At 43.3% G+C, this 12,338-nt stretch overlaps 1 protein-coding gene across 3 annotated transcripts in view; it reads right to left on the bottom strand.

Moving 5' to 3' along the window:
- Positions 1–626: 626 nt before the first annotated feature.
- The window catches only part of LOC146666709 (basic helix-loop-helix ARNT-like protein 1), a 32,312-nt gene continuing 20,600 nt past the window's right edge, over positions 627–12,338 (bottom strand). For all 3 annotated transcript variants that reach the window (XM_085414835.1, XM_085414837.1, XM_085414836.1), the window contains 8 exons: positions 9,010–9,256; positions 8,186–8,292; positions 7,932–8,082; positions 7,731–7,810; positions 7,503–7,611; positions 6,148–6,241; positions 4,852–4,945; positions 627–4,770 (listed from right to left, as the gene is read on the bottom strand). In XM_085414835.1, the coding sequence (XP_085270961.1) occupies positions 4,613–4,770; positions 4,852–4,945; positions 6,148–6,241; positions 7,503–7,611; positions 7,731–7,810; positions 7,932–8,082; positions 8,186–8,292; positions 9,010–9,256 (1,040 nt within the window). In that variant the 3' untranslated portion in view covers positions 627–4,612. The remainder of the gene's footprint in view (positions 4,771–4,851; positions 4,946–6,147; positions 6,242–7,502; positions 7,612–7,730; positions 7,811–7,931; positions 8,083–8,185; positions 8,293–9,009; positions 9,257–12,338) is intronic.

Genomic DNA, 12,338 nt, shown 5'->3' with positions numbered 1-12,338 from the left:
ACGTCCAGGTCTTGGCGCCGCACACTGATCCAGGCTGCGTGATTAGTGATGTTTGAAGCCTGCAGATGTGATCGGCGTGCAGTGACTCAGCTTTAGAAGACATCCCTCCAGATGCAGCAGCACTGAAAGTTTTGAAATATTAAAATTCAGATGCCTTCGCATAACACGCAGAGTCTCAAGAAGAAACTTTACTTTCAATTTTTAAAGCGGCATCTGAGGTGTTGTGAAGCTTTGGCAGAGGATGAAAGAAATGCTCAGTAACAGGAAAACGACCCAACCTCGGCTGGACAGATCAAATATAGATACGCTGCTTCCACTGTAACCATGATTATTTAATGTGCGTCCACAGTGTCTGCTCATGCTTTGAGCAACTTTACAGGGCCGCGGGAAGCAAACCACGACGAACCTCTCGGGTTAACCTACAAGCTCTTTGTCCCGCTGAAGTGTGCTTTAACCGCTCAGCTCTATTCAGCTGCATGTGGCGGTGGAGAAGCAGCAGCAGCGTTTCTCTGTTGCAGATTCTGCCCGAGCTGGATGGCAACACCATATAAAAATACCAGCGGGCTTCACCGATTGGCTGAGAGTTGTGAATGAAGCCAGCAAGCGACTGTAAACACGGGCGAATCTCGATGACAGAAACAAATAATTTTATTTGAAAAATATTTCACTGCTGATACATACAATACACTCATCATACTCATATATATTTGCATAAAGTATACTCTTAACATGATAATATTTAAAGATTTGATACATTATCGTCAGGTGGGGCAGGGAGATATCAACAAGGAGAACACTTTATTGTAGTGTGTAGAGTAGAAACACTTAAAACAGAAATAAACCCACTAGAACAGATACAGAGGGGACCTTGCCAGCTGCTGCCTGATTGGAGGAGGACGGCGGAGGCGGAGTCTGAGCCCGGCTTAAACTTAAGCGGCTGAGGTCCAAACAGCAGCTGGTGCTGCAGCTGCCACTCTCGCAGCATTCAGCCTCCTCAAATAAGGATTTCTTTTAAAAGCTGCTGCCACAGTTGGTCGATGTTAACATTGTCTGCCCACGTGGAAATAAAAAAGGGGACTTGTATTAGCCCAGCTTGTGTCTCACATGTATTTTCTTTGAAAGTTAAAAACAGAAAACCCATCATGAAAAAGTATTTTCCTCAAGTGTTAGCCCCGCCCACATCAAAAGTGTTCTAAGTTTGACAGGAAGCCTCGTGTTTGTATAAGAACGTGCTGGTCACTGTGAGAAGCTGAGAAGTTATACATCAGCCCTTTAAAGACCTTTTTCATGTTATACACAAGAACACAGTTTACTTTTGTTTATGCTTTTGCAAATAGAGCGATGAAGAAAACTTCTTTTGTTTCTGTGTTTTTTATTCATTTACTTTTTTTAAATACATCTCTGGGATTTCGTCTTTCAGACTCAAATCCAGGCTTTATCGCTGCGCCTCCAAACCGGAGCCTTCATAATGTATTTATAATGCAGCGCCATTAAAAAAATATTTCCAAACATCTAATTAGATTTTTTTTTTGTTTCCAAAACTGATTTCAGAAAGTTAAAAGGCAAATCTGATTGTGTCTTTGCTTCTTTTGGTTTTTGTCATGTCTGCCTCTAATTTATCGGACAACACAAAGGCCTGGGGCTGTGACAGCAGAGAGGTGAAGAGGTCAAATTAGAGATCATCTTCATCATCGAGGGAAAAAAAAGTCTATTAAAAATCTCTCGTGACCCCCAGAAACTGTTGCAGGAAGTGATTAGAGATGTTGGTGAGCTCCATCTTCGTTACAAAGTCCTCTTTGTTCACCAGCAGTTAGTAAGGTAGTTTGAATTAACAGTTGGGTGAAACGGGCAAAAAAAAAAAAAAAAAGACCAAATTTAAGAGTAAATGCAGTCTGGCAAGTCTGCAAATAAATCAGCTGAGAGGTTTTTTGGGGGGTTTTTCAGCTTCTTTTAGCCCCACCCAGGCTGGTTAAAAAAGGGGGTGGATCCTTCTGTGGGTGGTGTAAAGTAAAGCCCAAAGAGCCCATCCAGTCCCCTCTGCTGAGAACACAGTTCAACACAAGACTGAGAGGCTGAAGGATCAGTGAGGGGGTGAGCAGGTGGAGACCCTGTAACCCAAGCTTATTGGTTTTTATGTTAGCAGGCTGACGCCGCGTCGCCTCCCGCATTGTCAATAAAATGGCAGTGAAGAACATTTCCTCATGGAGGAGCACTTGAACAGTCCTGGTTTGCTGTCGAGCACACCGAGTGTGCCCGCCCATACAGCTGCTGCTCCCACCGGACTCAATTAACCACCTTTTCCCCCCATTAAAGCCTCGTTCTTTGTTCTGACAGCTGTCTCGCTGCAAACGCTCAGAAGCCCACCAGAGATAAACGAGCAGGAGGCCGTCCACGAGGAGGAACAGATCTTCGCTGATGGTCTTTTTTTTTTTTTATTATTCCTTTGACCTACAATGCTGGAGTCTTTCAATCTATGCACCAAGACTGTCTTATATTCAGAGCTGGTTTATGGGTCTCCCTGTGGGACTGTGCTGCTCGATTAGGTTCAGTGCAGTTTCACCCGTGTTTATAGGCCTTGTTTTTGAAATAATGAATGATGGGAGTAGATTTACACTTTTTAGCCTTTTTGGTCCAATAGAAATCAAAACGTTTATGACAGATTGGAGATTTTCAGTTGGCTAAGCTGATTAAGGACTGAGCTTGACTCTCATGCAGCACGTCGGAGCTGCAGACGCTGCCGACATTCTCTCAAGGTTTGGGTCTTGGATCGGTTGGGTTTTTCCCTCCTCTTTCTTCTTCGGGGAGAAACTTAACGCAAATAAAAGATTTGGCACTTTTTTTCTTTTTTCTTTTTTTAAATAGATGGCTTCAGTAGTTTGGACTTAAGATCACTACTGAGCACCAGTCATTTAAAAAGCTTCAGTGGTGAAAGGAAAAAGCTTAACGTTGGTTAATAAAGCATCACTTGCCAATAATGCAAAGATTTAAAACTGCAAGTGCAGCAGGCGAGCTGGGAACTCAGTAAAGATGACGCTGAAAAAATACGATTCTGGAGTCTGCTCGAGTCTGAGTGATGCAAATTTGTCACAAATTACGAACCAAACGGACCTTCGAGGCTTTGCAATCAGTGAGTGTGAGGATCTGTGTGGATGTCTGCTCGCCTGCCTGTTCTCTGTGACCACATGGACTCATCTGTGGAGAATCTACACTACACTGCGTCCACGCCCGTCTACCTGCAGAGAGCATTTGGATTGGTATGAGGAAGAACCGCTCTGTGGGCTGAAGAGAAAGACTAAGTTCTAAAACAAGAACCAGAGTATTAAAACCACTGCAGCCACTGTCCGCTTTTATTCTGCATCTTTTATGTTCATACGCAAGCAGACAGTGGCAGTACCATCGACTACGTCATGTTATTACTGCAGCCGTGTGGCGTTTGGTCCTTGGTGTGTGAGTTTAGACCCGTGGCTGTGTTTAGTCCCTCTTAAATCTATCCACGATCCCGAGGCTGTTCTAATCGCCTGCTTTATTTCACCAGCGCCTTTTAAATAGACGGGAACACGTGACGCAGGGAACCCCGACCTAACGGAGCTCTGCACACCCGTCTCGCTTACTGCTGGGATTTTTATTATATTTGCAATGTTTCAACTTATCCCTCCTTCTTCCGTATAGGAAGCATGTCTGCATTCACTAGAAAATAACAGTAAAAAGATCAGTTTGATTTATAAGCAAGGCCACACAGGCCAACCTGTTAAACCTTACTGGTCTGTTTCTCAACACACACACACAGGCACACGCACAGGGATCCTCAACCCAACAACCCCCCCCTCAATTCCAGCGCTTTCGCCTTTTTTTTCTAGCTTCCTAATGCCTCTCTCAGAAGCACTGCAGGCTGTTTGAGTGAACACAGAAGGAAACTGAGAAGTTCGGTATTTCTGAGGAAACAGACGAGGATGAGCAGCTTGGAGTAAAAGTTTGCGTAAACTCTGGAAACAGCAGCTGGGCGGTGCCTTCCAAAACAATTCAGTCTTTACAAAAAAGAAGGAAGAAGTTAAATACATGAGATACACCTGGTAGTGGAATTTTGGGAATAAAGGTCCTCTGAGTATCTTCTGTTGTGTGTTCACGTCCTCGTGCTTGTACAGTATCCTACAGGGAAACCTCAGAGACAGGGGGCTCACCACCCAACACAACACCATTAAACGTCTGCCACCGTCTCGAGTGTCTTGGGGGAGGGGGGCCTTCTGTTAATTTGTGTTGATGGGGTAGAGAGTGAAGGAGCATTGACATGTCAGCACCGCCGTTGTTAGAGAAATGGTTTCTCACCGTGGCAACGTTAGAAAACCAGCACTGGAAAAATTAGCATCTTAACAGGATCTCAGCTCCACCTGCAGGGAATGACGAACCAAAAACTTGGGGGTGAAACCTAACGGCCATCCAGTCTGATGGACACCTAAAGAGAGAGGATCTCCTCTGTATCTACAGAGCGTTTTTTTTCTTCCTTTTTTTGTTAAGATGGACATTTTTGCGGTGCCGTCATGCACACAGGTTGGAAAACGTGGCAACCAGACGTCGACCCCACGTCAGCAGCTCCGGCTCGTCCCTCCCAGCTTCCTCACAACGGCCAGGGTAGGTCGCTGAAGTCGACGGGCCCCCCGAGGCCAGCGTCCGCCTCCAGCAAGGACATAATGACAGCCATGGCCGCCTCGTCGTTGCTGGGGCTGCTGGAACCGGGCTCATCCATGATGTCTATGCTCAGGTGGGAGTTGTCACCTTTACAGAGAGCAACTTGTTAAGAAGATGACTGATGAAGAGGTCATAATCATAAAATGACAGATTTACTCAGTGACTTACTCATGATGGACTGGTTGGAGTAGGGGTAGCCAACAGAGTCGGGTCCAGGAAGCATCCCCGTGCTTTGCAGCTCGGGCGTCCCGCCGTTCTGAATCTGCAGAGACGACATGAGTAAACATCAGTTCAATGTAAAAACATTGAACTTGTTCAGTGAGAGCGAACACTGAGGTTCGCGGAAGCATGAACTTGTATACACATGTTAAACTGTTAAGCAGCATTTTTATCATTATTAAAACAGGATAAAATAATTTTGTACATTTTGATCTTCTGGGTTTGTTCTAGGGGCTTTTTTTTCAGGTTTTAGACAGACCCATGAAGTTCCTGCACTATAAATACTAAGATTAGACCAGACGAGTTTGGTGTTTCAACAATGCAATTATGTCTAAAGTAGAGACGAGGACAGTTATTCTGTTAGGGTAGTGCAGGAGCTAGAGCAGTGGTGTCAAACATGAAGCCTGGGGCCCAGAGTTGGCCTCTGAAAGACTCCAGCCCACTGGATGGCTCTGAAAAATGTGAAGGAGTGCATAGATTTGAAGTTTTAACAGTTTTTACAACTTCTCCTAATGATAAAGAACCCCGATTAATTGCCATTCACACAGCAAAGTAATTAGGTAATAGATAAACACTTAAATGACATAAAGTTCCTGGTTTTTCCGTATTTACTATATAAAATTATGATTTTTACATTAAGTACACAGGACATTTTCTCTGAATTAACAAAAATGTAATATTTTACAATTTCAGGACCATCTGGGCAAAGAACTACCAGAACCTTTTCTGTAATTATACACATTTATCGTGTAGTCTAAGGAGCTTCTTGAAGATGATTCACCTCTCATCTGAGAAGTGAATCATCTTCAAGAAACTCAGACTACGATGACCTGAATGACTAAGAACCATCACAGACATTCATCGTGTAGTTTCACTGATTCAGCTCACTCAGAGTCAGAGTCTGGATTTGGCCCACATTGTAAAAGGAGTCTGACATCCCTGCCCTGGAGGGTCAAACTGTTTAATTTTATCCTAAAATAAATAAATGTGCATGACAACAGAGAGATGACAATACCGAGCAAGTGATTTACAGAATTATTTTATTAGTAGTGACTTTTAAAGACACCATCTCAAAATAAAGGACATCTAAAGACTTTATTTTTCACGTTTTATTTACAGATATATGAATATTTTTTTTAAATGTCCTGCAGGAACCCCGAGCACGTGGCCCTCACCACAGTGCACGTTCACAGAGAAGCACACAAATTCAACTGCTTTCAGGTCAATTAGGTGTGTGTGTGTTACCTTCTTGCCCCCTGGGGAGCAGGTGTCGGGTGGAGGTGTGCTGGTAATATTCAGAGGGCTGGAGCCACAGCTGGAGGGGGAGGAGCCTCGAATCCTGATAGGGAGAAACAGATAACAGCAGTGTTTCTGAATCAGATCTAGGCTGTCTCCAATCGTCTATTCCTGTATTCACACTCGCCATTTTGAATGAACTGAAAAGTACAAGTACATGAAACACAACAAGTACACCATTCCAGGTACTCGTAGAGTCGATATCAAGTACCAACACGATGCTAGTGCTACAATAAGCCTATTTATTTTGTGACTATGTTAATTGCTCTCAAACACTTAAAGAAAGGTTTTTCCATTGCATGTATGCTGATCCTTTGTGGTTTCTTCTCCTAGCAACCAGTGCAGCGCTGAGGTATCACACACTAAATACAAGGGAACTGAACAGATTATACCTGAAACAGCTCTGTGAGTCCAGATCAAACATACTTCAGATTTAAATATCAGGTCGGTAAATCCCTCGTCATGGTTGGAGAGACTCTACGAGGTTTGCAGCTGGCAACAATAATTTGTTTTCCTGCCTCAGAACCTGCACCAGGTGGAGAATGTCTTCATGCTGCTCTCTTATGTGACATGCCAGAGCAGAACAAGGACGACTAATCCTCTGTGTATTTGCTAAAGAGGCAGCCAATTATTGCCTTGTTATTTTTTTGTCCTAAAGGATAAAAGAAAATGTGCATGTTCACACGTACTGCATGAGTAATTACACACACGCGTGTATGTATTGCTGCATCAGGCATGAATTCATGTGGTCTGCAAATTTGACCAGTCTCAGAAGGTCAAACAGCATCTTTCCCTAAAATGCCAAAAAATCTTCCAGCACATGAAAACCCCAAATAAAAAAAGTCCCTCTTCTATCAGCCTCACTGAACACAATCATTTTTCAGAACTGCCATAACAATCGGGCGATCATTTATCAGCAGAGACAGTCTGTGGTATTTTGGCTGGGTTTCATCATCAGCCTTGAAGTTTCACAAAGCGAGGAGAAGAGCCTGCAGCGCGAACACACTGTCCTACTTTAGACAGCACAGAACATGTGCCTATTCTCCATTTTATTGTAACCTGACATTTGAAATGATTCAGTGCAGAAAAATGAGGTAAAATCCTGCATATGGTTTGTCATATACTCACCTGCCAGTGTGTACAGCTGGCTTGTAATACCTGATAATTCATTCTCTGTGTCACCTCTATCAGCATGATCTGAGTAAGAAACTAGGCCACGGTGATTTTCCATTAGAGCACTAACGCTGGTTTTCTGCTCGACTGGTTTGAGATTGTAAAAACCACAGAAATTCTCCTATTCTCACCTCTGGATCTCCATCACTTCCTCAGCAATCATGCGTCCAATCTTCCCAGCTCCCGCTCTTGTGCCGCCGGGGATACCAGGCACCGTCTGCAGCGCCCGCCTCCCCCCACCTACCAATCAGCAGCAATCAAGAGAAGAAGAATGTATGCACTGTGAAGAATAACTGTGGACATGGGCTGATGTTTTTGATAAATAAGCAGGGAGTGAAAGAATGAAGGAAGTCATTTACCCTCTGAGGTCAGGACGCTGTCCATACTCTGTGGAGAGGCAGCAGACTGAGGGTAATCTGATCCCTCCATCATAGGACACCTGAAGAAGGGGGGGAAAGCGCACAGGTGATGTACCCGAGTCTTCAAAGAGCCAAAATATTTTTGTTTATAGCTTAAAAACTTCCAGGTAAAGCAAATAAAATGCGTTTTCAGATACTTACGACACCACAGTGTTGGTAGACACGATGTACTCCACCTCCTTGGTCCAGGGGTTCATAAAGCTGAACCATCTGCTTCTTAACGTGATGAAGGAGCCATCTTTGATCTTGAACTTGTAACAGTTGGTGTTGATCTTCTCCCTCATCTGTAGCACTGTGGACATTTGCGATACATTCGCAGTGAGCACACGCATTCATTCATTCACATCTTCTCTATTAAACTCTAACAAGGATTCTAGAGGTTTCTCAGAAGGCACCTTGTCTATGACATTCTGCCAGGTGGCTGATGTCGTCCTGGTGGAAATACTCATAGAAGGAAGTTCCCAGCAGCTCCTGGGGTAGGTAGGCTAGGATGGCTGTGGCTCTGGAAGAACACACAGACACAAAGAGGATTGTTCGCTTGCAGCTGCTGGTGAGAGTCTTAATTATGGGCAACAAAGGTTTTCTAAGATAGTGAATCACCCAAAAACAGATCACTGTGTCCTGAAACCTCACTGCACTTAATGCACTGAGCAAGAATAAAACTCATTTAACTGAAAAGCTTTTCATCTGTACTAAAGGCCGGTTGTAACACAGCACCAAGGTAAAACAGTGTGTACTGAAACATAATGTGTTCATCTAAACAGCTAAAATTAAAAACTCAAAAATCACCGCATCCTAAACAGGGGTGTATTTGACTCCATCGTGTTTGTTGCTAACAAAGGCTGTGCTAAATGACACAGCGCTGCAGGTAAAAGCAGACTATTTGTGGCTCTACTCTGACATTTTATGCACTACAAGTTATTTCGATTTCTCTGAATCCATATTTCCTCACAGCTCTCACCCCTCCACCCTTCAGGAGGCAATTTCATATCAAACTCTCATATCAAAATTACAGTCTGTTCAATTTTTGGCCATTTTATCCTTTTATTATCCAATCTTTTGCTCTCTAAATATATCAACAAGCAGGCGGACTCTGAGGATAAGCTGAGGGAAATGCGACCTTGAAAATCATGTGAGTATGCAAGCAGCTGAACTTTACTGTCCTGTCACATAAATCAAGACGAGGTGACCTATTCGGCTCTCCCCTTTTGCCTCTCACCTCTGGTCAACGAAGACGAACTTGCCGTCGATGGCGTGCCGGGAGACGTACTCTGTCGGCTTCACCCTGATGTCTGCCAGGCTGGGCTGGGGGACAATGTGGGGGTGCAGGCGGCCGATGGCCACCAGGCAGCTCAGGTTGCAGCCCTCGTTGTCGGGTTCATTGTCTTCGTCGAGACCCATCTTGGTAGGTGGCCAGCTCTTCAAGTAGCCTGTGCTGTGGATAGTGCAGAAGCTCTTACGGTCCGCTGTAATGAGAGTGAAGAGACGCGAGAGAGAGGCGTTAAAATTAGAAATAAGCAGGGCCATCTTAGTGGGATACCGTCACCATGCTGTGGGGTATGATGGAGCATTTTTTACAGTTCACTGAACTGAATGTGATGGGGATTTATTTTTGATTATGAACCCACATCTGAACAGTTTGGCTGATTGATTCAAAATCTCTTACAAAACGCTGAGGAAGCCACAGCAGTGATGCAGTTACAGCTAATTATCAAATACAAATCAAAACACTAGGCTGAACCCTTGAAGACAAATCATACGGTCGTCCCTGCAGGATTAAAGGATCACAGTTAATCAGCTAGTGCTGTGTGGACTTTGGCCTGTACCCTCTTTAAACTATTTTTGACAAATGAGCCCATCTGTGATTTTCAGGGCTGTTTATTTCTTGCTCTTTGCCATAAAACTACAAGATTAGAAACTACAAGAACCTCCTGCCTGGCAACTTCATCTTCAACAGCCTTTGTCCAGTATATCTGCCATCCTTCCTCTGCAAACGCCCAAACCATCTGGAACACCTTTCCACTCTCTATGAAGACGGGAGTACTTCTCCCATCTCCTCAACACATGTTACACAAGTAAAATACCTTCTTGGCGGTTTCACTTCTGTAGCTGTACTGAACTTTGCAGCCCCCCCCCCCCATGTAACACAGAGAAGTGTGTCTCCATGAACGTTAACTGCTAACATTTTTTAACATGAACTGTGACAATCAGCTGCATGTATGTGCCTGCAAATGTTCCTCTGATTATAAAAGACGTTTTACACTCCAGTTCCTCAATAAGCTACTAAGTAGCTCCAAACGCAGCCAGCCATGTTTTCATTTGCTCTTAGACCAGTGGAGCAGATGCTGCAATGTATTCCAGGAAAATCTTCTTATATTGACTGATCGAAGTGCAAATGTCCCGTGCGTCACTTTCCGACGAGGAAAATTGAGCGACCCAGGCTCCGTTCGTGTCTTGTTCTAAACCTTTGATTTTTAATCTTAAAAACTCGAGTCCAGGCGTGATGTTACACTGCACTCCAATGTGTTCCAGCTAATTCACCACGGCTGAAACCACCGTCTGCCAAGCTGACTCAGACTGCTTTCAGCCCTGACCTGCTTGGCACACAGCTAATGAAGTGTGATATAGAGGTTGCCAGAACAGCCCAGGTGCAACTTCCAAATAAGATTCACACAAATCAGAATTTGGTCAGTTAAATGTGATTCAGCAGGTCCCATGTGTTGTTGTCGTTCATATTTTTTTACTTGATTAATTGGCCATCACGTGTTTCTGTTCAAATTAAACTACCTCAGTGCTTCTTAATTGCAACATAACATTTTCTTGTAGTTTGTGATGTTGTTAAATGATAGTCTGGTTCTTGCTCAGAGTTCAAATTCATTTTTGGCTTTAGCCGTTTTTGTGTTAACTTTTACTGTTTGGACCAACTCTGCAGAAATGAGCCGGAGGCAGAGCGTGACACCAGCAGAACCAAACTGTTTTCTGTATGATTTAATCAGCCTTACACACTGTTGCGGATCAATTTTGGCCCGCCCACTCTACCTTACAGTGTTACTTCATTGAGATTTTTAGGCATTTGCTCAGCACAGCTGAATCTTAAGGTCCAACCACATCATTACATTCAGGGTGAGGTCTGGACTTTTACTGGCCCATTGCAACTGTTCATCAACAACAAAGCAAACTGTTAAGGTAGTTAGGCCAAAGTTCACTTTAATGAGAACGTTGTCATCTTGCGAGAATAAAAATCCATCTTCACATTTTCACTCTGTGGATCTCTTCACAATAAAAGTCCAACTGAAGTAATCGTAAGAGTGAAGAAACAGCTTGATACTTTTCTTTCCAGCCACCCAGCTGTAGATTTGCTGCTGTGCAGGGGATCGCTGTCGTGTCACACGACCCAACTTCGTCATTTCCAAGCTTTATTAAGGGGCAGACGGCCTCAGATATGTCTCTAGAATACCTATGTATACAGCTGAGTTCATGATCTTTTTCTAAATATAATGTTATGAACTTTAACAGTTAACATGTTAACTGAGGCCTGTAGAGCCGGAGATGTAGCTCCTGGGTTATTTGTAGTGCCTTTGAGCATTGCACAGTCTGACCTTGGGGTGAATTCTGGAAAGATTATAGCGTTATGTTATCACCCTCCTGAATGCTCCATAGAAGCAAACTGCACAACTTCTGCTTTTACAGAGGTAGTCATTCTTGCTCATCAGTTTGTCAAGTGCATTTGATTATCAGCACCTGGCTTCTTCTTCCCCTTTAAATTATAGAAGCAGTTAATAAAGATCATAAAGATTCCGGCAAAAATCTTCTTCATCTGACTTTACCGAGCAACCACCTATCAGGAAAAAAAGGCCCTGCGCCTCAGGTTTCAGCTCCTCTCATCTACAAGTGCAGCGCATGTTGTTTGCAGATAAGCGCTCGCAGTCTCACTCAACTGAAAGCATCTTTGATTGATGCTTCATAGCTCTGACTTTCAGAGGCAGCCCTATTTTCAAAGATTATCACTGGTGAGATTCTTTTATGGCGTGTAAGCTTTGCTGATTAATTAAAAGGTTTTCAAATGAATAAATAAACTCTGTCCTCTCATCGGGTAATAGGACGCATTCATACACAGAAAACACATCATTCAAATAACTACTTAAACACAAAAGAAATACCTGAAACATGAATAAATAATCACTGCTCCATCATTACTGTTATAGCTTCCCCACCTGAGCCCTCATGCATTACCGAAATAGGATGCATCTATTTTAGCCAGTTCTAGTATAAAAGACAAGAAAAAAGCTGATAACTGTCAAATGTATCGTTTTCATTATAATATGAAAAATTTGACTAGTTAAACTAACAAAAGCCGACCAAAAATTTAACCTTTTCAAGCACTAAAATCTAAGCAGACAGGTCTTTCTCTAGAATTTGTTTTTGACAATATAGAGCGGGTAAATAAAGGTTAAATAAACACCATGCTCTCATGCCAACTGAGGTGCAATTCCTTGTTATGAAAAGGATGTGAACCTAAAAATAGAAGAACAGGAACACCAGGAAATG

The sequence above is a fragment of the Rhamphochromis longiceps genome, linkage group LG7, assembly GCF_057381845.1.
Source record: "Rhamphochromis longiceps isolate RC_006_pf linkage group LG7, R_longiceps_female_GT1.1, whole genome shotgun sequence".
Lineage (NCBI taxonomy): Eukaryota > Metazoa > Chordata > Actinopteri > Cichliformes > Cichlidae > Rhamphochromis > Rhamphochromis longiceps.
Note: the sequence above shows the minus strand (reverse complement) of the source record. Positions and strands in the feature narration are given on the sequence as shown.